This window comes from Pteropus medius, unplaced genomic scaffold (assembly GCF_902729225.1).
Source record: "Pteropus medius unplaced genomic scaffold, Ma_sr-lr_union100, whole genome shotgun sequence".
NCBI lineage: Eukaryota > Metazoa > Chordata > Mammalia > Chiroptera > Pteropodidae > Pteropus > Pteropus medius.
Window position 1 is genome coordinate 3,224,359 of NW_024350924.1, and position 26,758 is coordinate 3,251,116.

Consider the following 26,758-nt stretch of genomic DNA (forward strand, 5'->3'; position numbering starts at 1 on the left):
CTAAAGAACAAAGTAAACACACTAAACAGAAACAGACTCATAGATACAGAGAACAAACTGATGGTTGCCAGATGGGAGGGGGATTAGCGACTGGGTGAAAAAGTTGAAGAGATTAAGAAATACAAAATAGTCATGGGAATGTGAAGTACAGCATAGGTAATATAGTCAGTAATATGTAATAATTATGTATAGTGCCAGGTGGATACTAGACTAATTGGGGGATCACTAAAAAAAAATAAAAATAAATATATATATATATTTTATTACATAATTTTTTCATGGCACCATCAGAAGTAACAGAAAACGTTATTGCTAGTTTCTAACCACATCTTGAAAGATATACATTTGTAGTTATATATTTATAGCAGTACTCCACCCCTGTCCTATGGTGAATTTTAAACTGGTTTATTTAAAAGTTGATTTCAAGGACTTTTGTTATTTTCTTTTATTATTTATGCGTGTCTGTTAGGACTATAGGTGATAAATGTCAGACAATTGGGTAGATATTTGTGACAAATGATGAGCCAAATAAGGCAAATACGTAGATATAAAGCCTCATACGAGTTGGTTCTGGCTTAAGAAAAACCACTCAAGGTTTTTAAAAAGTACTGGGCTTTGGTTTTATATTGAGGTGTTCAGAGAAACCACTGCCCAAGTTTTGTCTTATGTCTTTCTTAAAAACAGTTAAAATCAAATATTAATACATGGTTTATTTTTTCTTGTATGGAAAAAGCTAATTTTATAGTTAGGCAAGTTCATTTACTAAGGAGCTCATTTTTTGCACACATAACATCACATATTAATATGCCTAGATTGTTTGAAAAGATCACAAAATAATCATTTCAGTCCATTTAAGTATAATTGTTGCTTTTATTAAATTTTCAACTCCTAGAGAATTATTAAAGAAGAAGAGCCAAGGGCCATGATATAATGAGGAGTGGTAATTAGGTTTCAGAATTGGCTCTGTCAAGGGCTAGCTTTGTAACTTTAAGCAAATAACTTGGTCTTAATTTGCTTTTTTTCCTTATGCATAAAATAGAAGTAATACTACCTGTTGAACTTCCTCACAGGATTGACTTAGTGATAATGAGGTAATAGATGGGGAAGAACTTAAAAATACTATAAAGTATAGAGTTTTAGTATCGGAAATAGAATTTAGTGATCCATATTGAAAATTCCTTCTTTAACAATGGTGGTATGGCATTTTGTTAAGAGTAAGAACAGCAAGAAATAGTATCTTAATAGTTGTTTTAAATATAACCCAGTAACTAGCTGAGAAGAAAGTATACTGAACTTTTATATTCAAATTATCATAACTCTACTAAATAAAATATATGTACTTGTATATATTTCAAGGCTTACAACTTATTGTAAATTTGTAATAAATTTATGTATTAAAGCTAATAATTTAGTATTAAGCAATTATAAGTGGCCTGTACTAAGGCATTATCTTTTTTGGTCAGGTTTGGTATATATTGGAAGACCTAAAAAAAGTTAATTATCTTAATAACTACGTTGTTCTTGCGTTTTAGCAGTCATGTTTGTTTTGGTTTTTGGGTACTTTGCATTTTTTCTTTCAATCTAGATGTTAAAATTTTATGCCATTTTGAGCTGGAACAAATTTTTTATGACTGCTTTCAATTAAATTAGCTTCATAATCTCATGGTACTGCCAAGAAACCAGGGTGATCTAGAGAGGGAAGAAAGCATACGATTTTGTGTCGGTTTGTGTTTGAATTGACTCTACTACTTACTGGGTGTTTAATTTCTTTGACCTTAAGTTGCTCCATGTGTAAAATAGTCATCATAGTGTCTGCTCCTAAAGCTCGTGAAGATTAAATAAGTTATATAAAATGTGCCTACATCAGTGACTAGTATAATTAGGTGTTGGAATAAAGTTATTCATGACCCTCCTACTCCAAACACACATGCTTGTATAACTGAAGTTTAATATTTGTTTTCTTTGTCCTGTAGGGACTTCTTGAGGGAAAAGGAGAAAATTAGTATGCTATTTAGCTTTTCTTGAAACCATACATGTATGTATGTATGTATATATGTATTCAGTATACATGTATACTGAGCTGGTATATACATACATCTGGGATAGCAATAATATTTCTGGATTATAGATTCTTAGAAATGTATTGACATCTTAAAATGTCCAAGAAAAGTGGTAAATGAACTGGAACATCATGAGTTAATTACAGTAGATACATTGCCTATAAAAGTGTTCAGCTTCCTATAGTCTAGGGGTTATTCAGATTTTTCTTAATCCACATTACCCAGGTTTACAGGGACTATTACCATTGAGTAAGATGAAGAACTGCTCTGTTAGGTAAGGTTCATAAATCAGAATTCAGCTTGGAGTCCTTTAGTTGGTCCTACTTAGAATGTACAGTTTCCTTTTATAAGAAAAAAGAGTCTAGTTGCCCTGAGTAAAGGTTCTTTGGAGAACAATTATTGCTCAAAGGGGAAGAGGCAGGGGGTGGAGGAGAGTAGTTCCTGGGAGTTATGCTGGGCCTTGGGGAATACAGAGATGAATAAAACATCATCCGTCTGGTTGATCTTATAGACTACTGGAAATAGTTGACATGTAAGCTCATATAGTATTCTGGTGAAAGTTACATAGGAGTCCAGATGAGAGAATGACTTAATGGTAGGGGAGATTTCCAGAGGAGACGGCCTTTGAGTGAATCAGATTGTGAAAGGTGAGCGAGACTGCCTGGCGGAGAAAGACAAGTCTTTAGGATGGTATTTGGTAGCAAAGCTTGCACAAAGGTATATGTAGAGAGTAGACAGTATGGCATTTTGGAGCTAAAACCAGGCTTTCATTTTAGGATTGTTCTCTAGAGGGAATAGCTATTTTAAAGCAGAGAGGATGGAAAGATTAATAATAATAATAGCTTGAAGGAGCATTCTGAAGGAGGTGCCAAAGGAGGTTGGTGTTGCAGAGAACTCTAGGTTTTTTCCTTCTTAAAATCACCAAATAACAAAGGGCTCTCTATTAACATGTAATTGCTTAGTCTAAGTGAAATTAACATAATTATTCCATACTCAAGAAACATCCATTAGTTTAAGGATCTCCCATTAAAAGCTACCTGTATAACTTTCATATAAAACTTGCAGAGTTCTGAAGACACATCTAGATATTTAGCTTGAATATTTTAGATAATTAAATGAATGAAAAAGTAATATTGTTTGGATGGGCAGGAATAAAAATTCAAATCATCTTGAAATAATTTTTTTTCTGAGCAATTCTGATTTTTTATTACATAGCAATACATGTTTATCATAGAATATTTAAGAAACAAAATAATAGGTTACCTCTAATCAATAAGCAAAGATAAACTTTGGGTGATATGTAACATTCCAGTCACTAAACAAGGTTTTAATATTTATTCAGACTCCAGAGTTCCATCAACCAGAAGCTATATTTAATACTTCTTTAAATTAAGAAAAATGGTTTTCTAAACATGTTTTACTGACTGAATTACCATGGCACTTGAGAGTTTGGTTAATTAATACAGTACATTCTGATTTTCATTTAATCCTTAAGGTAGCTGCTTCAACTGATTAAAATTTTAACCTATTTGATTAAATACTAACAAATAGCTTAATTTAAATTGCTCCTTTCTTACTACTAGACATTCTTCACAATGCTAAACAAAAGAAACCTTAAAAACTATATGGTTCACCTCATTTTACAAATGAGGAAACTTTTCTTTCAAGCTTTTATTTCCAAACTTATTCTTTTAGATTTTCTTTCATTTCCAATGACTCATTAGTTTAGCTTGTGTTTTGTTAAGCTCACAGTTGATTGCAATCCTCTTTCCTTCTGGTCAGCCTCTGCTTTTTCCATCTCTCAGCCAGTGGTATAAAGAAAAGGGAAACAGAAGAGAGGAGAAAGCACGTGCTAGAGAAGTAGAAGGAGCCCACGTATGTCTGGGTATAATCGTGTAACCAGCCTGGAAGGAAGGAATGATTTCTGTTAGCAAAGCAAACCTTCCCATCAGTCATTCTCAGCCATGAACTAACTGCCTGCCCCTCAAAGCAAGGAGCCTCCTGTACTTACCAGTCTATATTGTGACCTATTAGAAAATATGTTAGTCAAGCTGCTTACCTGTCTTATTTTCTATTGATGAAGTTAAGTCAGTTCCACCTAAGTTAGGGACTTAACACTCTGTGGGAAAAAAGGTCATTGTGGACCCAGAACTCTTCTCCAGTCTTAAATGGAAGTTGGAGAAAATTAGGGACACATACAACTTTATTTGATGATGATTCTTAGAAGGCCACTGTTCTTACAAATAAAATAATTGTGCATTTACTGCTGTTTTCCAAAGAAAAAAGTGAGAGAAGTAATTTTCTTTTTTCCTTCAGTGAACAAATATTTGAGAACTTAACTAGGTTTCCAGCAGTGTGCTAGGGGTTGAGGATACAATAATGAACCAAAACATGGTTCCTGTTCTTGCAGACTGTACAGTTTAGTGAGGAGTTAGGTATTAACCATATAAATTACACAGCGATAAAGGCTATGAAGGGAAGGTTCAGGATACTGAGAGAGCATATGAAGAGGGATTGACTACTTTGTTAAGTGGGTTAAATGATGACTGTAATTTGCCTTGAAATCAGAATGCTCTTTTAAAGCAAGAATGGGAGTAGGTGTCCTGAAAATCATTTGGCTAATGGCACATACTAGAACTTTTAAGTGAAATGCTTTTTTTTCCCTGTGTGTGTGGCAAAGAATATTTGCAAGGTAACAGTATTTAAACGCTGTTGGAAAAGTCAGCCCTGTGAAAAAGGCAGTCTCAGTATTATTGTAAAGATAGAGCGTTATATGCATATTATGTTTGTAGGTGCAAACTTACATTATGGCTTTTATATTTAAAATTCTAAAAAAAAATCTTTAAAAATTAAAGCTGTTATTCTCATCATTTATTCAAAAAATTTTGGTGCTATATGCCAGCACAGTTCTGGCTAATAAGGGTATACCCATGAACAAAATCAATGAAAATGTCTGCTTTTATGGAGCTTACATTGTGTCTTTTAATTTTCGTTTATATCTTGGAACATGATTTCTCACTGGATGTGTAGAGTAGAGTATACCTTTTTTTAGGGCGAGGGTGTCTGATTGTGTATGTCTATCTCCTGTCTTTGTTCTCTTAATGGCTCTGATAAAGACTGATTTTTTTTTGTTGTTTCATTAGCTTTATATTTCTTGTTCTTAATGCAGTGAGAGAATGGAATTTTTATAGCCTCTTAAATTTATCTGACTTTAAGTTGGTTTTTTACTTATTGACTCCTTGTTTGATCAGTGACCTGAATGAAATGTTTCTTAGAGTTAAGCAAAAGAGTGGAGTGAAACCTATTAGGACAAGTCCTTGTATTATGTTAATTGTGATTTTATATAGATAAGAAATAGACGACCCAATCTCTCAACTCTTATAGAAATTTCTGGAAAGGGAGTGTGGAAAGCAGCACTCCCTTTTATCCCTTGTCATTCTTGCCTTAGTCCTACCAGTACAGCAAGTTTACCAGTATATACATAACCTGTGAATTATGAGACGAGTATTAGAAGTAATGCTTTGGGAAAAGACCAGAAATTCTTGGACACAAGGGTAGATAATGCCACTAAAAGGTCAGGAGGGCGCAGCTAAAAATAGTGAAAATGGGTTATTGTTGTTTTTAATAAATCCCAGAGAGCCTAAAACAGTTTAAGAGAAAACTGCTTTTATAAGCCTTTCTTTTCACATACATACACACATTTAAAGTCATAATGTTGTTTCTGAAACATTAAAGGTTAAAATTAATATGTCTTACCAGGGCAGAGAATCACTCAGCTGTTTTAGAAATGTTTCCATGTATTTCTATGCAAAATGTAATGAAATAATTTAAGTCTGTTTCTCCTATTTATACTTTTTTCTTATTTATACTTGATACTTGAGATATTACTATTTTTTTATTCTAAGATCCAGTTACCATTCAGTAGGATATTAATGTGCAATTGAGTATTTAGTTTTAGGATTCTATTTATAATAGCAAATACGAGGTGAAATGTAAGACTATATTGTATTATTGATTGTTATGATTTGTCTCATGAAAGTATTAGCTGCCATAATCAAGCTTAGATTTAAGTGGCTATACAGGTATGTTAAATTTGGAACTTTATTAATATTGAAACATCTACTGTATTTGGTTGGAAGAGTTAGCTTTTCCCCACCACTGAAAGTAAAAGAATACTGTATATTTGGTCTAATTTTATCAAGTCTCTATACTTTTTTTGTAACAGTATGAAAAAGCTGTGTGCAAATGCACTTTCAACCCTAAATAGTTTAATACTTCCAAGTATATATTTTTAAAAGAAATTGTTAATAGTTCAAAAGCCATTGTTTTCTAACTACTTTAAGTGGAAACACACACATAGATGATCGTTCAAAGACTGGATTCCTTTGTGGTCCTAGCAAAAGCATGGTGAATGGCAGAGAAAGTTGTGATTATGTACCAGCCGTTATCCAGGAAAGTGTGCGTGCATCTGAGTGTCCACCCCATGCTGAGTGTTATTGTATGTAGCCAACAAGGTGCAGACTTCTTAAGCTGCAGTCCCCTATAAGCTGTCCTCAGTATCTCCAGACTGCTTGCATTAGATACACCTGAAATGCATGTTAATTGTGTTTTGGGCAGGAATGTCTAAAAATTTTCCTGTGATCATTTAAAACAACTAAAGAAGGTAGGGCTCAGCTTCCTTCAATAGTTTTGCAAACCTTCTCTTACAGTCAACACAAAAGAGATTAGAATAATCTTTCAAATTTGATAATATAGGATTTTAAATTTATTTTTAAAATATCAACATTTTAAGACTATTTAACATCATTTTATGAGTTAAGCCATACATGTTTAAAAGTTAGTTTAACATCCTGTCTAAAAAGTATTCATACCTGCGATATCTCAGAACTTGATTTTTGAGCTGAGCTATGATTCTTTTTTATTATGATTACTACTGTTTAGTTCACTATTGGTCATCTTATTAAAACTTAAAACATACCCAGAAGGCCCTTAATTCCAAAGTTGACACTAGTTCAAATAAATGGTTGAGAATACTGTTGTAAGTTGTTTTGCTGGTTGCACCAGCTGATGGGCTGCAGCAGAGTGGAGACTTCCAAAGTATACAGAGACAGTGATCTTTACTCATCCATGGGGTTACTGGAGCCACTGGCTAGCTGTTACCAGCCATGTCATTTTACTTCAGGTGTGCTGTACAAATGTATTCTATATGTGCCATGTTGGGAAAAATCTTGGGAAACATTGTTTAGCAAATTTAAATCTTAGTGCCTTTTAAGACAGGAACTCTCTGAAGGCCCCATAATAGAAATTTGCAATAAGATTGACTGGGAGTGCTTTAAGTATTGGCTCTGTGCTGTGAGTTTTATTGAAAGAATTGTGGTCTGTGTTAGGATTTGGAAGCTTGATTCCTTGGTCTTGCAAAGGAATATATATTTGCGAAGGAAGGACCTCTTGATTTTCTTTTTTAAATCACCCTAAAAAGCTATTTAGCATTTATTTTTATTGTTTTTATAGAGATCCATTAATTCTTGAAATGTCAAATCAAAGTAAAAGTCTGTGAGGCATTGTTATTTGTGGGGAAAATATTCACTGGATAAATAAATGATGTATATTATTTTCCTTTGCTTCTTCCGAGTATAATATATTCCTTTGGATATAGAAAACAGAGAACTTTACTCTGCTTTCTCATTTGTCCCCCACTTACCCCAACCTCTAGAAGGGATTTATAGCAAACCAAATGGTTGAGTTGTTTGTTTTCCAAATAAAATTTGGGGCCATAGAGAAATTCTCAAATGATAGGCCAAGATGACTGATAAAACTGTAGAAGGCATGATATAAGATGGAGTGAGGACTCAATGGTATATTTGTTTAATATTGTATTCTGAAGAGGATAGAATAGAGATATGAAATAACCTTTCATCCTCATTTCTGTGAACTCATCTGTGTTAATGGAACAGAGACAAGCTTAGATGGATGAATTTCCATTTTAGCCACTGTCTTTTTTTATAAAATAAAATTGCCAGCTTCACTCCGTGGTGTTTTTGATGATGTGTGACATCCACAAATAATAGCAAGAGAGAAATGTACTTCTCCTTTAGGAATTAGTTAACTTTAACTTAGGCTGGCACACAGTCAACATCGTTTATTTGGCATTAGAAATGACTTTCCTTGAGTTGAAAAAAATTACTTGTGAAGTACCTACTTGATTAAGTGAAACTTTAATATATTTTAAGGTCATTCTTATATCACAGCTCAGAATGTCTTCATTTAAAGTTAAGAAAATGGAGACAGGAAGTGGCTTAACCAAATTTCCTATTAATGAATTGGAGGAGGAATGCAAATTCTAATAATTCTCAATTTTAGAGGTTCTAGGCTGTTGTCCTTAGTATTAAGTCCTGGCAATGTACGTAGCAGAGTGAGTGCTATGCTGTGACATAGTAAGCTATTGAAGAACATTAGGAGACAGTCTTTTGTCTTCTCTCTGTCCCACGTAGCAGCTAGCAGAGAGCTATGCCAGTGAGTGATTTGGTAATTATTCAGTGAATACTGAGTTATAATCAAATATTTATGGTGTTTTAAGGGAGTTTTCAGAAGATAATTGTGATTGGTTTAAATATATATTAGTGTATTATATGCATTTATCAGTTGAGAATGATATCAGTATATGAAGGAGAGGGGAACTGCATTAAGATTTATTTTATAGGCAGTTAATTTGGGCCATCGGTGGTTTTCTTTTTAAATGAAACAGCCTCTAGTGTTCTGAGCTTACACGCCAAACGCCTTTGGGTATAAGATTAGGAATTTCCCATAAATAGCTTACATCTGACTTGTATGTTGGAGAGTATGGTTTTATGCTTCCTTTTGCTCAAGGCACTATTATATTTATATTGCTTTCTGCAGGTTTACTTTTGTTAACAGGGGTCTACTGGAAATATAATAAGGTTTTAAAAATAGCAATACTTTTTATTTTTCCATAATCTTCCAAGGTTTCTATCTTAGTGCCAGAGTGTAGATCTGGATGCCATCTACCAACAAAAAATAGCAGTTGGGTTTTGGTGAGCAATGACATTTGGCCTATACTTAGGTCTACTTACCACCCTGGGTCAGGAAACCTAGAGCAACCCTAAAACTGTGACCTAGTCTGAAGCAGGCCATATTATTAGCTAAAATTGAATTTGTCCCTGAGTGTTGGAAAGGAATAGGAGGGACTGTGGGACAGAGTAGGCAGAGTGGTAGCTTGTGGAGGAGGTATGTGTTGGCGTGGGGGGTAATTTTTAACTTTTATCTGTTTCAGTTCCTGTCACTTTCAGCAAAGATCTGATAAAGAATTTTGTTGCTACTATATTTTTTTAAATCACAGTCTTGGTTTCAAAAGTTATATATATATATAAATTTTCTGTGCATATGCTCTATTTACATTTTTTAAAAGAAAGAGTAGTTTTAAAAAACTCAGTTATGATTCCTATGGCTTTCCTATGCTTTTTTTCCTTTTCCTTGTTTTATTAAAATAATGCTGTATAGGACTAACTTGTTTTTCTTTTTCATTTCCATGCAGGAAGGAGAAAAATACTGTTCATGTAATCGATGTTACCATTTTTAACTAGTGTTTTGACTGAGGATTACTTTGAAAAGTTTTACTGTTTGCTAGATTGCGAATTTTAAATGCCTGTAATCTTTTATAGGAATTTCAACTTTTGCAATTTAGTAATAGCAGATCCAACAGGTAAGTAAAAAATGAGAATCTCATACGGTTTTGAAGATATGTTTGGTTGAGGATATAATATTTTATAACCAGTAAGCCTTTTGATTGAAAGCTAAAGACAGTCATGTAACTGCCCATTCCTGTAGAGAACTAAGTGAATCTGTTTATCAGCGTTTTTGAAGTTCTTTGGTAGTTGCTGCTAGAGTCAAGTTAGGAACAGATCTAATGGCCTTTGTAAAGTCCTCTTCGTCATTAGCGGAGGAATGACTTACAGGAGCAAGAGCTTACATGCCAGATGCCTCAATAGAATGCTCAGCACAGCATTGCAGTCAGTGAGAGATCATGGTATAGAGTGCAGAGAAGGAAATTTAACTGAATTATATATTAATTATCATAATCTTGTTTAAGATACTGTGAGCAACTCCCAGACTAAAAATCTATACATAGGCTTTCAGCAATAGCCTTATCACTTCCTTTGACTTTTTTGTAGACCTTAAATAAAATTTATTATTGCCTAAATAATATTCTCAGAATTAGCAGGTAAAAATTCTATCATGAGCACTCTTTATTCTCACATAAAGTGCCAGGGTATTGTGGACTTTGGGTAATTCAAAGTATGTAAAAATTTTTCGACTCACAGTAAGAAATGTACTTTATATCACATATTTATATTACATAGATATGTATGTGTGAAATAAAAGTTTCACAATAAAATGATGCACTCTGTTTTCTAATCTGCTCTGTTGTAGTCTATCCTTTTTCATTAAAAAATAAAATAAAAAGATTATGGCCCAACAAATTAATTTCAAGACCCACACTCATATTGACAGCTTTTCCCTTTCAGGTATTGGGCTTCACAAAACTTGGCCTTGTCTTTTCATATGCTAAACTCTTTGACTATTTTATTTTAAGATGTATACGAAAAAATAGAACATACAATCTCTAAACATGTTATAGTTTTGTTTCTTGCCTTTATCCTTTGAATAAGATATTCTGTGCACTGGTATTTGTTACCTCCTATACTTTTGGCTTAATAGACTTGAAGAGTTCTAGAGTGTCATTGGACAGCCAGTGAAGAAGGATTAAGACTGGAAAAATGCATCAGCAAACTGTATTTGAGTTCTTTTCTGTGTCTCACTGACTAGGCACCTCTGGTGTTTGGTCTCCTTTTACTGGTTTCTATATAACAATTCTGGCTTGACTTTAAAATTCTAGACTGCTCTCCAGGTATGAAGTGTAGGCCAAGTTAGACAACATGAGAAGAGATGTGTTCATACATGCAAATAAGGAGTTGGTTGCGTATTTGTATAAATATTTCCTTTAGAATAGGTACACGTAAACTAAACCTCAGAGAGTGGCGCATTTTTTCCCTTCTAGCAATAATCTTTGTTATTAGGTTTTTATACTTTTTCTTTTGATATTTGCCTTTTCTAAGTCTTAAGTCTATATAGAGGTACAAACCTAGTTTTTAAAGAAAATGATAGGCAAGGTCAGATTCTTTTTCTGTCTCACTTTGGGACTACAGGCGACAAGAGTAAGTTTTAGGTAGAATCCCTTTCTGTGGGTGATGGGAAATGCTGTAGTAATTTGTACACTCAGATGCATTGAGAACTATAGTGTGAAAGATTCTGAAGTTCAGTCTGTTCCCTAGAAATATTTCTGTGTGAGTAGTCTGTCTTTTAATAGCCTCGGATTAAATGTTCAGCAAGCATAAAATGTCCAGTTAGGTAAATAGTGTAAAACAACACTTCAGTCTTAAAGCTAACTTAAGTAATCAGGGTTCCCCACAGTTCTGCTCTACTTGTATTTAATGTTCACCATATATCCTTTCCACAGAGATCCTGGCCTATAAGCCAAATATCTTCCTACCTTTGGTACGATAGAATATGAAGGGCCTGCATCTCTCTTTGAAAGTAAGAGATGTTGAGAAGCCCAGGAAAGCCACATGGCACATCTGAAGAGCAATGGGGTCAGGCTCGCAGCTTTTAAGCTCTATAAAAGTGACTCCTGTTTAGATAAAAGATGGTAGTGGTTCTTTTTTTTTTTTTCTTTTTTAAGCATCATAGGTCTTTTAAGACTCTGATGAAACTGGATTGTCTCCTCAGACAAGTAGAGTTACATACAATCCCTGCTCCAAGACACCGAAGAGGATATAAAAATCTGCTTAGCGCACATCTGTTGAATTAGCCCTCAGATTCTCCTGGACTGGGGATGGAGTGTGACAGTTGGTATAGGAGCAGCAGAGATATCATCACTTTCTTTTAACCTGATATTGTCATTACATGTCACTATTAATCATGGATCAGCATTTTCTTTCATTTGCTCAGAATGTGCCTAAGCTCTTACCTGCTATAGGTGGTCCAGGAAGGATAGCTATACCAGCAAAGAAAAAGGCGAGTCCATAAAACCTGTGTGTTACAGACTCCTCACTCAGATCAACCTGTAGAGATTAGAATTCAGTGTTAGCCAAATCGAAGATGAAATTCAGTAAGAGCTACAAAGGGACAAATAATGTTTATGTCATCTGAAGCTGTGAACAGTTGACTTCTGAGGTAATTTGGATGACCTTTTGCCCTGATATTGTGAAAGAGCTGAGGCAAACAGAGAACAAGTTTTTCACTTGGCAGGCAGTGTTTTCACTTTGTCAGTAAAGAACATTGGTGTTTGTTTCTTTTTTAGCCTTGGGTGTTCAGGGGTCTTCACCAACTGCCCCCACCCCACTCCGCCTCGCCTCCCCAACCTCACTGCTCTTCTCTATTAGGAAATGGTATTTACAATCTGAGCCTACAGTGGTATAGTGGTATTCTTGAATCTGGGCATGGCTGGGTACCAACCATTGGTTTGTAAAAAATCAGATAACACAAAGAGTTGATTTCAGCTTTAGAAAGTTTGGCTTTTGCCTAAGCTTCATATGATATCCTGTGGCATTTATGCTAACAATTGATATCAAGGCCAGAACTTTCCCAGGGATTCCGTTCCAACATATTGGAGATCTAGTTCCAAGAAGAACCCCTGGGGTTCCGAGAAGAGCCCAGAAGTATTTGTATAAGTGTTTCCATCCCATTTGGGTACAGGACTCTAAGTCAATTTGGGGTAAAAATGGAGAAGAGTTAAAAAAAAACAATGTCCCAAACAGAACTCTCAACAAGAGAAGCCACACTGGTCAAGAAGCTCCTTTTTCTCATGGGAGAACTGTTCAATATTGCATCTTAGAAGGAGCCAAAGAAATTTCTGAAGCTGGAGGAAAGAAGTGAACAAAAACCTAACCTTCTGGGAGACTGATAAGCAAAACCAAATATTATCAGTCCCTTTTTTGCTTTCGTTTCTTTCCTGTTCCATGTGGTAGTCCTCTCATCATCCCTCCCCCCAAAGCGGGATGAATAACTGGATGGGATATAGCTGCAGGGTTTCTGAGGCCTTACGGATGATATTTTTAATTATAAAGTTAATAACAAAATACTGTTCTGTTTGGGGGAGATTATTTTCAATACTTGCTTGTCCTAACTGGTTTAACAATGTTAATAAGTGTGTCTACTCACCAGTACAGGCATTATCAGTGCCAGGTGACCACCAGAGAAAATGGCAGAGAAGATGGTATAGGTCATGAGTAGTGGAAATGTGGTGGCTAAAGGAGCAAACAGGTTAGTGATGCAGCAGCCGATCAGGTAAGACTTGTAGTAATGATACTTTCTGATCCAGTTTCGATCAGCAATCCATCCAAAGATAATTTGACTGACTGACTCAGTGATACCTGGAACAATTTTGAAAAGGTCTTATGAAATCCTAATTCCAATTTTCTAGCTCCGTTGAAAAATGTAAATGCCTAAGGCATCTTTTCCTAAGTAATGTGACTTTATCTTGAGGCTAGGACATATGAGAAAAAAAATGGTTTCATTTGTCTATCAGTAGATTCTGTCAATTACTTAGGTATTCCAAACACACCTAACAAAATACCAGAAAGACTCCTGCAGGGTTGGGCAGAAGACCCATCGGGTGCTTTTTCTTGTGTTTGGAAAGTTCATACCATGGAACTGGGAATCCCTGGTTACAGAGGCCCCTGGGCTCAGGAGGCCTTCCTCAAAGAAGTCCGCAGGTGAGGAAGTAAGATTTTTAAAGACTAGTAGACCTTTAGGTCAGTGTCCTGGGGAAGTCATGGTGGATGATTGGAGTACAAATAATAGTCTTATGGAAAAAAAGTAGATGTTGGAACTTCTTCTTAAAATTGTACATGAGGTTTTAATAATTGAGCCCTCCAAGAGGTTATTATACTTAAATTGAAAATATATAGGAAGTGGAAATATATAGAAATATATAGAAATAGGAATATATAGAAATGGATCATATTTAGAAAATTGAAACTGTGGTATAATTGGAATAAAAATCTAAGAACCACATAATAACAAAATATCCTTTATCCTGTTATAAGGTAATGTAGCAGTTAAATTCTGAGAGATTTTCAGGTACAGTTGTTTTATACTTCATATTCTTCATATTTTTTCTATGGTTCAAACATAAAACAAATTGCTCCACACACGAAGAAATAAAAAGTGCATACTACCATTTCTATATTTTTAGTTATTTCCTAGGATATACGTTGAGTCTTTATGTTATATTCTTTGGTTCCATTTTATAGCTCTAATCTGATCTAAATTGATACTACCAGACATTTTAGTGAAAATCAGTTTAGCTATGTATTTGTTGTGTATGTATACACAAGCTTTATTTGACTGAAGCTGAGTACCTTTACAGTTGGAAACAGGTGCGGTCATAATAACCTTTGTAAGGGTTTGGGATGCTGAGAATTTCCAGGTAATTAGAGCGAACCAATTCCATTTCATCCCTTTTCATTTTTTTTTAGAATCCCTCTTTTGTCAGTTGAGAATCTGTTCTGGATCAAGCATCTTGTTTTCATACATTTTTATACTCAACTAAAATGATCGTTTTTATTTTTAACTTGTATTCTAATTTATTTTAAATATCAGCCAATCTGTTAGTGACCAGCCTTAAGAGGTATATTTATCTATGTTATATTACTTCAAGGGGAAAAATCCTTAGCTACAGATTTTTATAGAACATTATTAAATGCTTAGAATGGGCCAGGTACTATCTCAAACTTTACATGTATTACTTGTTGAATCCCGATAACCTTATGAGGATAGGTACTAGTATTATGTTATAGATGAGGAAATTGAGGGATAGAGAGGCAAGTTATTTGCCCAAGTTTATATAGCTAGGAAATACAGAGCAAAAACTTGAATCTGGGAAGTCTAGCTCTAGAACAAATCCTTTCAACCCCTGCACTATGCTATCTTCCTAGGATTTCTTTTGCTTCCTGGAGTGGCTGTTGCCACTGAGTACCAGCTTTTAAAAATACAGATAGACACATTTGAAAAATTACTAAGACCTTTTTGTTCGTTTGAGGTTGAAGTAGGCTTTCTTACCAGCTATAGAAAGGAGGTAGGAGGCGTCCATCATGTCAATTCCCAGTGTTTTGGCTATGGCTACTAGGTGAAGGTTAGTGACCAAATATGCCAATCGACTAAAGAGTAAAGACCAGGTAAATATGCAGAAGAAAGGATTCTTGAGAAGAGAGATAAAAGAGAGATACTGTTTACAGCTGCACAAAACAGCCTTTTTATCAAAACTTTGTTCATTAGTTGTTAGGAGCAATCTTTTCCTGTCTGGCCCGTCGTTGAACTCTTTGTTTTGATTTTGTGAGTCAGTTAAACTTGCACTGGGTTGTCCAGGCTTCTGTATAGTATAGTCCCTGATGGTAGACTCCCGTGGCTTGTTGCAGTGTGATGTTTCTGCCCCGCACTCTGCCTCTGGACCACTTGCAGATGAACTGCTACCTTCATCTTTAATATCAGAATTGCTGTTGCTTGTGATATGGATGGGTCTTAAGAGCATACTAGTAGGTACCAAATTCAGTATGATAGCTCCAAGAATTATAAGGGCACCTAAATAGAAAGAAATTGAAAAGTTGTTAAAAATTACCTGTCTCATTTCACAATACTCTGTGTTCTCAGGCTCAGATGAACCCCGCCACTAAATAGTCATAGTGTAATACTTCCTTTGTCCCAGAATTTAAAAGTATTTAAATCTGATGACTTAAGTGTTAGCTGTATGTGCTGATGTATCGTTGTGAAAACGGTGTCCTTTGGAGATAAACAAAAACAAAAACAAAAAACAATAGATAGCATGGAAGGAGAAGTGTTATTTGTGCTAAAGTAAAAAAAGAATAAGGGTCTTTAGGTGGGAGGGGATATTTCAAATGCTAGAAAATTACATTGTGTTTTAAATAGGGAATTTTAAGTATCTTGAAGTGAGGATATAGATTTAGGTATAGGAAATATAGAATTTGACGATAGGAATCATTTGGACACTGTCTTTGAGGAGGGGACAGCCTTTTGTCTCGACATTTTTAATTTTCATGAAAGAAGACATGCCAGTTTTGCCTTTGAAGCTGAGTAGTTGCTTAATTTCAGCATGGCCAGACCAAAGTGGTGACTTGTGTTTGGTGCTTCTAGAGAAAGAATTAGCTGTAGGTTCTTGCTATCTCTTATGGATTTGTCAGCTGGACCTCTTCACCATGAGGCTCCTGGTAGTTTTTTCCTTAGGAAAAGAAAGTTTCAATAAAATTGCTCTGTAGATAGAAATAGGTTCTTATATATATTCATATATATATGTGCATGTGATATTTTTCCAGGAATTTGATTATTTTAATCCAAATGTTTTATCTCAGGCTCAAAGAAATTGTGGAGAGAATGATTGTCATTCATTTGTGAAAATTTATAGTTGACAGCATGTAAAAGATTAAGTATTAAGGGGCATAGTCCTCATTCTACCCATTTTTTTCTTGTCTATTTTAGTCTGATGGAGGAGGGATTTTTTAATGCAAATTTTTTTCTTAAAGGGAAAATTTGAAAAGAGAGAGCTTTGGTGGTAGAAGGAGAGGAGGGAAGTCCTTGTCTCCCCCGTAGTATCACTTTCCTCACAGGGTGTTTCCCAGCCATGCACTGTATTCTGTCCCCTCGGACAGTAACCCCGTGGTGAACTCGAGCTGCTCACGTGGCTGGCAGAGCCTGCAAGTAGTTTAAGATCTCTGCTGCCATGTACTCTCTAAGGAAGAGGAGCATGTTTCCTTTAGAAGTCATGCTCATTTCTACTCTGGCTTCAAAAGTCTTCTACTTTCACTCATCAAAGACAGAAAAGCAAACATGAAGTCTTGCAGAGTTGATAGGTCAGAAACAGAATGACTCACCTGTCCAGTCATATTGGTCTATCAGGAATTTTGTAAAAGGTGCTAACAGGAATGTCAGTCCCATCCCTGAACGGGCAATAGCTGTACAAAGTGCTAATCGTTTTTTGAAGTATTTGCTAATTAACACCGCAGCTACTTGGTACAAGAAAGCGGAACCCAAACCTAAAAAGAAACAATAGGTTGGAATCACTTACATGAACTGCCTTAGTACCAGACCAGGTATTCTCCTGGACCCGAAATAATAAAACTAGGCATCGAAATAATAAAACCCATGGACAGTAAGAGGGAAGGTTCCTAGTTTCCCCTTTTAAAGTCTTACTTTTACAGTGAACTCACCAGGTAAAACTCCTATTGTCACACAAAGAAATGGAATGCTTGTAGCCTGACTGCTGATCAGAAATCCACCACTTATAAGAAAAGCTCCAAGAATGGAAACAGTTTTGTCTCCATATGTATCGGCGATAATGGCAACCAGAGGACCTTGGGAAAAGAAAGAAAGTGTAGTCCTAGGTGAGTGTGCTCCGGCATCCCTTATCTTCTGATGTGGAATTTAAACGAGCATCTGAAGGAAAACTCTACTTTGGAGTATTGCGTATTCAAAAAGATGTCTGTATTGGGTTTCTTAATATTCCCAGCCCCACACTATTTTGCTTTTTGGAAGAGTTGTTATTGTTTTTAAGGAAAAGAGGATCGTAAATAAGTTGGTTTGGAGGGGAAGCTTATTGAAAATGCATTGAAATTGCATCTCACAAAATGAGACTGCATCTAGTAACCTATGACTAGAACAAAGTTTGATGATTAATCTATTCCTCCTCCACACTGTAGCTCCGAATAGAACTAAAAGAAGAAGAATTGGTTCTCTACTTTGTGTATGTTTAGATGATGAGATCAGAACTTCATGGTCGGACTTCCCAGTTGAGAGACAGACTGGCTCATAGAACCTATGCTAAGGCACTGTCAAAAGAAAGCAGGCATGAAGAATTTGAATGTGGAATTAAATAGTTGGATTCTTCAACTTCCTTTGTTTGAACTCTTAAATTTCCCAGTTTTACCAAGTCAAGTGAAGGCTAAACACTGCAAGTCCTTTTCTCAGCTTTATATATTAATGAAAAAACCTGAGTTTTAGCAACATTTCAGTCTTGAATGACAGATGAGTCTTCTTGGAATTGCCCTTTGTGGTCCTTCTCCTTGGACACCAAACTTATTTTTGGCTTCATACCTGCTGCAATACTAAGAGATGACATGATGGATCCAATCCAACCAGTTTGCTCTGAGGTGCTTTCAAATTCTTCTTGAAAAACCACAAAGAAAATTGCAGAAGTCTTGATCATCCCCACCACAAACACATTTACCTAAATCAAAGCAGACCAAAGAGTCCAAGTCAGGTGGTGCGTGAGCTGTTACAGAGAGGTTACAGCTGCTCAAGGTTAGGATTCCCCCGCTCTCCCCTATTTACCAGTTCTTTTAGCATTTCCTCACATTTAATATTGTACGGGGTGGTCACCTCCTAAGAGCTTCTCTAAGTACTTTACATGAAAGCGCCTCATTTAATCATTCCAAGGCTATGGAATAGAAGAGTCAGTATTGTACTAGAGAGCAAGAAAATGAGGTTTAGAGAGATTAAAAGTTGCTCAGAATGGAGGTGCTGGAGCCGAGATTTGAACCCATATAGGCTGACTCCAGTCAGCACTATGCTGTCCTATCACGGTGGCATCTGTTAAAGGCAGCTACGTCCAGTTATTTTTGTGAGAAAAGCCCATTGCTCCAAAAGATACTGTATTGTTCCTATCAGTTCTCAGGTCAGATTTGCTTTAATCGCTCTTGAGCTGAGTGCCCTTCCTCACTTGATGTGTAGATAGGGTGACCCTGTAATTTATCCAAGTTGAAACAAAAAAAGGAGCACTACTAATTCATGCCTGGACAGACAACAAGGGTCAATAAAGCGGGTTACCTATGGTTGGGTCATGTTCCGTCTTTCCTTTTGTCCCAACTAACCCTCCTTGCCTGCTCCACCCTCCGCTTCTCCACTAGGAGGAGCGCTCCTTTCAGGAGAGGTTTTATTTCTGTGGCGTGCTAACATCCGTTTCTTGGAATTCGGATCAACCTGAGGCAGTGAAGAGCAAGAGTCAGGAGGGAGGAGCAGGAAGGTAAGCCACCTGACCAGGTTCTACAGTCACTCAAAGCCCAGGAGCTAGGTGTACTCACTGTGTCTCCAGGGGCTTCCTAGCTTCCCCTTTCCTTTATTCAGTGGCCTTGGTTTTTCAAGGCCACTCTTCTCTTTGCCTAAGAATGACAGACCCTGGCTTCCCTTTCACTGATTCCACTTTCTCTGTCTACCTAGTAAGTGTTTTCCCCCGGTGGTTCTGCTTTCATCTCACTTTATATCTGTTCCATTGACATTCATTCTCGAGGTCTTAATTGCCACCCACATATTCATGATGTGGTACGAGTGGTGTTCTGTGTAGTCAGCCTCCTTGGCCTGAATCCTGGCTCTGCTTCATACTAGGGGTGTGATGGTGGGCAAACTACTTCACGTAAGTTAAGCTTCCTCTTTCCTTAAGTGGAGATGAAGTAAGTGTTAACCTGGCTTGTAAGACTGAAGATTAAGGAAGTTCTGGTGAAGTACTTAATGCAGATGTTCCTTGACTTACAATGGGGTTATATCCTTATAAACCCATCATAAGTTGAAAATATCCTAAGTCAAAAATGGGTTTAATACATCTACTAAACATCACAGCTTAGCCTAGCCTACCTTAAATGTGCTCAAAACACTTCACATTAGCCTACAGTTGGAAAATCATCTAACACAAAGACTATCTTATTATAAAGCATTGAATATCTCATGTAATTTATAATGCATATCGCTTTGGCACCACTGAAAAGTTGAAAAATAAGTCAAACCATCCTAGTTTGGGGACCATCTACTTAGCGCTTAATACTCAAACTATTACCTATGATTTTATTATCTTGTGTAACCATTCTTCTTAAGAGCTTCATATTCATTGATATAATTGTCTGTTATATCTACTCAGATCAATTCATCCAAAGCTAAACTCCTCTTTCCCTTATCCCATGCCTGCTCTTCCTTTTCATTTCTCTCTTGATGGCTGCCGTCCACTCACTCACCCGCATCAGAGACCTGCCTCCTCTTCAGCACTTCATTCCTTTAGCCCTCACCTGCTGAATAATCAAGACCTTCCCCATCTCCATCGCTAGACTCTTATTTCAGACTAGTATTGTTTCTTGTCTGGAGTAAGGGACTATGAATCGGTGGTGCTCTGAGGTTGCAAAAGTTGGGAGTGGCGAGGAGAAGGTCCCGTATTATATTTTTCCCATTCTGACTTGATAGAAACTACAAATTTTTCATTATTTAGAATGAACAGTGCTATGAACACCAGGGCTATATATTCAAAAGCGAAGAAGATACTTTATAAGCCCCATATTCAGAATGTAATCAGATTGTTCCCCAAAGGTGCATCTGTCAGGAAATGAGAACAGAGAACTTGCACAAACCTTGAGCAGCCCAGACTTGTTTTTCTCAGTTCAAAATACAGAGTGATGATTGTGCCCTCTCATGAGCAAGGCACACTACAATGAAGCATCATTCTGGAAAATATCCTTCCTTTTTTTCTGTGGACATGGGTTCTGTGCTGGCATCTGCAGGATGCTTCTGACCTCTACAATCTGAATTTGGCTAGCCCCAGTTCAGAACCTGTCCTTTCTGGTTTGTCTTTGATGTCTGGGCATAGCATCAGTGAGTGGATATGACTTGTCTCTAATAACTGAGTCTTTGTCTCCCACTAGGTATCAGGAAGCAAGAACAGCCTTTGCATCTACCCTGCCTCCCTCCCTTAGCTTGTAAACTTCCAATTTTGTTCCTATTTTGACTCAAAGATATTAATCTTTTTTCTCAAGGTCTGGATTGTCCCTTAGCTAACTAAGCAGACTAGATAAATCTATATTTCATCCCATGCTTTCGGACCAAGATAATTGGGTTTCAGTCCTGTCCCATAGTCCACATCAGACATTAGTAAATGGGCTCACCCCAAAATAAAATTCCCTAGAAAATCTCGTGTCTGATCCAGCCCCCTCAATTCCTTTTTATCTTTAAGAGCATGCCTTCTTCCCTTGCCCGCCCCCGCAAGAACTTCCACACCCAGATCATTCTAATTAGAATATTGTCTTGGGAAAGGGAGCTGGATCATCCTGGATCCTCCAGGATGCGCCCTGTCCGGTTCGGGCTCCGGACTTGTCTGCGGCGCCGGCTCCGTGCGCACCATGGGGCTGAAGTCTGGTCGCGCATAGCAGTCGTGGTTACGGAGAATAATGATTAAAGAACGGATTCGCTGCACAATGCGGAGGGTCTTAAATAGATGCCAGTCGAGGATATATAGGACTGAGATGGATGTTTTTTAAGGTGGGGTTGAAAAAAAGACTCAAAAGGCAAGTTCCTTCGAGCCGGATTCGAACCAGCGACCTAAGGATGCCTGGGACCTTCCATTATAGTCCTCTGCTCTACCAACCTAGCTACTTAAAAAAAAAAAAGTACCTTTTCCCTTTTAAATACAGAGCATCAGGTATTGTCAGAAATTGTTTAATAACAATTTCCTTCTACCCTATGTCCCTCTCTAGTATCATCCTAACTTTTTGACCTTCACAGACAAACTAAGGGATAACTAGGTTTTCATGACTTTCTCTCATGCCAGCACTCCACTGTACTGGCTCTTATCAAGGTTATCACACACTTATCTGTTGCTAAACTAATAGCCCATTGCCATCTCTGTGATCTCTGACTTAATACTGCTCATCACTTCTCTGCCTGGATCTGCTTTTGTGATGACGCTGCATTTCTGGATTGCTGCCTCTCTGACTGCTCAGTTTCCTCTGCAGGCTACTCCCCCAACCCCCAGAGATCAGTTTTCCCCAGGGTGCTGTCCTAGTTGCTGTTCTTCCTCTCCCTAGCGATTTTACCCACCCTGCCCCATAGTTCAAACCACCAGTAAGCTGATGACTCACAAATTTTAGGATGCAGATCCTGTACTCCAGGTGTACGTAGGCTATGCTGGACACGTTGATTATCCCACAGGTCCCTTAGACTTGGTGTCCAAAATTAAACCATCCAAGCCGTTCACAGATTTTCTCCCCTTCGTTCTGTACTCCCAGCTCAGTGAATGGCACACACCATCCTCCAAGTCGCCCAAGCCAACAACCCTGGACTCCGCCTGTCTCTCTGAACTCGTTAGTCCCCAGGTCGTACAGTTCTGCTTTCTCAGTATCACTCAGATCTGCATTCTGTCCATCCCCATTGCTACTGCCTCACTTTAAGGCCTTACTGTTTTCTCACCTGGATTATTTCCATCAGTTAGTTCATCCAACCATTCATGCGTCCACCAACAGTTATTTATTAATGTTCCAGGCTGTTTACTAGGGTCTCAGCTTACAGTAGTGAGAATACAGTAGTGAGAAAACAGACATGGTCCCTGCCCTCTTGGAACGTGTAGTCCAGTGAGACAGGCTAAATACAGAAAATAATCATGCAAATACATAGTTATAAAAGTATGGCAACTTAGAATGAGTCCTTTTTAAAAGTAGGGAACTCCCATTGAACTTCTCATTATTGGATTTTCCACTCACATTTCAGAAGCTCATCTATTCTAGAAAAGTATACTTGTAATTCATGCAGACACTAAAAGCATTGCCATCTCAGTGTCCACATTGTGACTGCAGGTGATTAGCCTGAGTTAATTGTTAACATTTTGAGGACCTAGTATATTTTCGTGCTTTTATAACAGCATCACACCCCCAAAAGTGGGACGTTGTTTATTAATCTGCTTATTAGGCAGTTTTTCTTAGTAGCAACTAAATTAGTCAAGTAACTCCTATCCTGAGGATAAAGTAGGAAAAGTAAGGATGGTTATTGGGAAGAGAAGTTGAAGACCAGAGATCCTCACCAACACCAGTACTGCACAGCCTGTGATCTGGTGGGGTGGCCCCGTCACAGGAAGGGCTCTCAGACTTAGGGCATCCTTAGCTTCCTTACTAATAACATTTCTGGGAGAAGAAAGGTTCTGCACTCTTTGGTTATAAAGCTAATGTTTAACAAATAGTTATCAGATTAAGAGTTTGTACTTTCTAGGTCCAGTCGAGAACCTCTGTCCCTACTTTCTCTTCTCTTTCCCTAGAGAGGAGGCATGATGTTTCCGCATTGTCCCGGGAGCTTACTGTAGGGCTGGGCAGGGAGGGAAAGGGTGCCTTTGTGAGCACATCTCAGAGTTAACACAACTTATTTAGAGACACAGGAGGAATTAGAGCTAGTGCCAGTCAGTGCAGGGTAGTTAAGGGAATAGTCGTGATAGGATTCACCAGTATCCTAGAATGACCACGCTAACGATTCAGATCACCAGCAACAACCCCAAGGGCTTCTGGGAGGATGAGGAAAAGAAGTTCATTTAAAAATGGAGTGCCCAAAACAAAAAGAGCGCCTGATCCAGTTGCTTATGAATGAAGGGGGAAAAAATCAGGCTCCAGTTTCAGAATCCATATCCTTTCCCTTTCCAGACACAGAAAATACCCATTGGGCCTAATTCTAGCGTCGGTTGTGGCTGGTGGGGGTGGGTTGGGAAGTGAGCAGCAGGAAGAACAGAGGAAATGTCCCTATCCCCTTTGGTGAAGGAGGTAGCTGCCAGCAGTGTGACCTGCGTGCTGAGCTGAGGAGAAGCCACCCAAAGCGCTCTTCAGTGCTTCCCGGGGCTGCTTCTGGGACAGGTAAAGCCATGATTGTCCCCAGAGCCTGATTGTCATGCAGCCAGGGCAGAGCTGTTGATGTAACTGGAACATTCTCTGTTTTTGAGGGATGACAGGGAAGAGGAGGAGAGAGGGTGGGAATGCTGCTGCTTTCACTCAAGGTGGATGTTTTTAACTTTCTCATGGGCTCATTGTGGGCCACTGACTTAAGCAGCTGTTGGTGGTTTCTGGCCTTGCTCTGCCCCCTATCCATTAGAATGTGGAGGATTTCATAAGTGATCTTGTTAGGCTGCTTGGAGCCTTTCTCCAGAGTGCCCTCTTTCAGGCAGTAGGAAAGGGAAATTCTTACCAGGAAGAAATGAAACACAATCATCCATCCCCAACCTCCATCCAGGGCTTTAGTGTAAGGCCGGGCCTTCCCGTCCCTCTTCAGCATGATGCTTCCTCCAAATGCAGGAGATCCCTGTGATGAATCCAAGACATAGTTGACTCAGTTGACAGGAAACGGATCTAAACTTCTAAACTTCTTTCTTTTTCTCTATGGTTTAAAACCACTTATACTGTAATTTTTATTTTTATCTCACCCTTTAATAGATGATTTCCACCTGTTTCTAAAGTTGTTTATAGACTCTGATCTCAACCTTAAAAATGCGAGCAGGACTTTTACCATCTTTGGGGATTTTTCTGGAGGCCCACTGCCTGACTTCCCCTGGCAAGTCCACGTGGCTTTGACCATTCCCTTGAAGTATGGCCTTAGTTACGCAGCAAAGTCTGTGTGACTATAATGTCCCTTTATCCCTGTTTATTCTACAATCACAATCCAGACAGAACCATGGGAGAAGTAAGAAGAGCTAATGCAAGGCTGTGATTTGAGAGACTTCAAAGCCACTACAGAAAATTTTCTGTCACCAGTTTGAATGGCATTAGGATGACCACTCATTTTATTTTAGGCAGGAATTGCAAGGGAGTTAACTGCAAAGCCTGACCTCTGATGGTGGAGTGGCCTCTGGCTTCTGCCCAGGTCTGCAGGCCAAATCCCAGGGGAAGCCATGCCTCACCCTCTGGTCCTTTGGATGAGCTCTTGACTTAGAGAAATAAAAAATGGAAGGGGAGCCTCGGGTTTGGGAATTCCCTTTCCAAAGCACTTGCTAAAATGATAATATTCTAAAGGACTAAAAATAGACATGACAACAGAATGGAACAACTGTTCTTTGAATGGATCCTGGACCTGAAAAAAATTGTAAAGGACTTTAGGTGGTCAGTAGGGGAAATTTGAAAATGGACTGTATGGTAGACAAAGTTAGATCTCGGGTGTGTTGGTGGTCTTGTAGTTCTGTGGGAGAATGTGCTAAAAAGTATTCAGGAGCGAAGTGTGATAGACCACAGAGTGCTACCTCTTATCAATAAATGGTTAAGTAAAAAAAAAATTTATAAAGAGAAAGAGCAAAAAAGAAAATGTAAATGTTCTGAGGAAAGAGTATAGCATTCTTTATTTCCCACTGTCAGGTTGACAGGCAGGCTGTTTCTTTCCTGGAAAGGAGACTGCGGGCAGGGCATGTGGAATGGCCATCTGGGGAGCTGGCTGGGCTGGGAGAGAAGCCGGTCATTCCGAATGTTATAGAAAACCAACCCTGACACAGCCCTGTTTTCATCTTACCTTTGACGTGGTGGTCAGCAAAGGAATCCCTCCACAGATGAAGCAAGCACTCCGGAAAGAAAACTAAACTATACAATTTTCTAGAATATCACTGTTTTTTTAAAGCAGTTCATTCCTCTGCAGTGTGAAAACAAGTGAGCATTGTAAGGACCCAGAAAGTCAGAGCCAGTTTAGGCTCTCGGGCCAGTGGACTTTACTTCCTGAGGAGGGGAAAGGCTGTGATTTGACATCATCCTGGGCCCTTCCTCCACCCACCCTGACTTGAAAGGTAAGAGTTTTTCACTGGTAGGCTCAAAAGTAAACACTGGAGTAAACCAAGTAGAAAATCCTCTGGTACCTACTGTTTAATTAATTAAACGAGGTCATTACACTGAGGTGACCCTGTGAGGTGTGGCCTGTATGAACAAACCCCAATCTATGCCTGTAAATGCCTCAGGGTTCCAAACTCAAAACCTAAGGCCAACCAATTACAAACGACCAACCAGGCTTTAAGCTATAGCCAATCAATAATTTCCTTGCTTGTCTTGAACCTTTTCTATATGAAAACTTTCCCCTAGCTCCTGTCGGTGGAGTGCTCTTAACCACTTCCCATTTGGTGCTGCCCGGTTCAAATCGATTTTTGCTCAAATAAGTTCTTACAATTTTTAATATGCCTCAGTTTATGTTAACACTGTGCTCAAGGCACTGATACCCATGCCTCTACTGGTCCTCAGGGAGGCCCTCGGCATGCTTATCGTATAGGAGAAAACAGACCACCCTCCCAGAGTTGGCAGATACATTCCCTGGGCTCCAAATCACAATCTTCAGGAAGTTTGACCCATTTGTGTGACCTTTGTGTACTGACTAAATATTCTGGGTAATAATTTGAAATTCCAAGCCCCATTCTAATTGCTTTTTTGAAATACTTGATTACCTTAATGCCAAACTCCTCCCAGAGAAGGTATACACTTGAATTTTAATGAAATTTTTTTTCTTATTGCATTTTGGAAATGATTTAGGCTGAGTCGCCTAGAAAATTACTGGGATAATTCAGCTTTCTTATTCCATTTCTTTCCTCTGTGCCACCCTCCACTTCAAAAAAAAAAAAAAAAAAAAAAATCAACAGGAAATTGCCTTTCATCTCCCAGCATCAACATTCCAGGTTTTAAACCAGAGCGTAATTTAGGCCAAAGTATGTTTTTCTTGTTTTATCTGGGAAATCACATATTTTTGCATGTTTTTAAGTACAGGTCTTCTCAGGCTCTTAAAACCAAACTCTATAACACTTTTTGATTCAAGTGCGAGCAGAAGCACAGCTGAGTGGTTTGGGAAGATGCCCTGTAGTGATGGAAAAG

The 26,758-nt window shown here is 37.9% G+C and overlaps 2 protein-coding genes across 5 annotated transcripts in view; one reads left to right on the forward strand and one right to left on the reverse strand.

Annotated features, from left to right (window-relative positions):
- RBM15 (RNA binding motif protein 15) overlaps positions 1 to 10,476 on the forward strand; it is a 27,687-nt gene extending 17,211 nt beyond the window's left edge. Inside the window, exon 4 of the transcript XR_005648188.1 lies at positions 9,613 to 10,476. The gene's annotated coding sequence lies outside the window, so the exon portion shown is untranslated. The remainder of the gene's footprint in view (positions 1 to 9,612) is intronic.
- On the reverse strand, positions 3,239 to 26,490 carry SLC16A4 (solute carrier family 16 member 4). 4 transcript variants are annotated; one of them, XM_039841145.1, is made up of 9 exons: positions 25,425 to 26,490; positions 24,117 to 24,230; positions 18,243 to 18,375; positions 17,360 to 17,503; positions 17,024 to 17,185; positions 15,201 to 15,719; positions 13,299 to 13,510; positions 12,106 to 12,199; positions 3,239 to 3,964 (listed from the first exon to the last, which is right to left on the reverse strand). In XM_039841145.1, exons 2-9 carry the CDS (start codon positions 24,201 to 24,203, stop codon positions 3,807 to 3,809), a joined length of 1,509 nt encoding a protein of 502 aa, XP_039697079.1. In that variant the 5' UTR covers positions 24,204 to 24,230; positions 25,425 to 26,490; the 3' UTR covers positions 3,239 to 3,806. The 4 variants fall into 4 exon arrangements, with proteins under 4 accessions (XP_039697079.1, XP_039697081.1, XP_039697080.1 ...); XM_039841147.1 differs by lacking the exon at positions 18,243 to 18,375; XM_039841146.1 differs by lacking the exon at positions 25,425 to 26,490 and having other exon boundaries at positions 24,117 to 24,815.
- Between the last annotated feature and the right edge of the window lie 268 nt (positions 26,491 to 26,758).

Coding starts and splice junctions, on each gene's coding strand:
- SLC16A4 (XM_039841145.1), bottom strand. CDS start 24,203: ATGCTGAAGAGGGACGGGAAGGCCCGGCCTTACACTAAAGCCCTGGAT. Junction 18,376..24,116: donor TTGTGTTTCATTTCTTCCTG/GTAAGAATTTCC, acceptor GCTTTGATTTAG/GTAAATGTGTTTGTGGTGGG. Junction 12,200..13,298: donor CACTGATAATGCCTGTACTG/GTGAGTAGACAC, acceptor TAATCTCTACAG/GTTGATCTGAGTGAGGAGTC.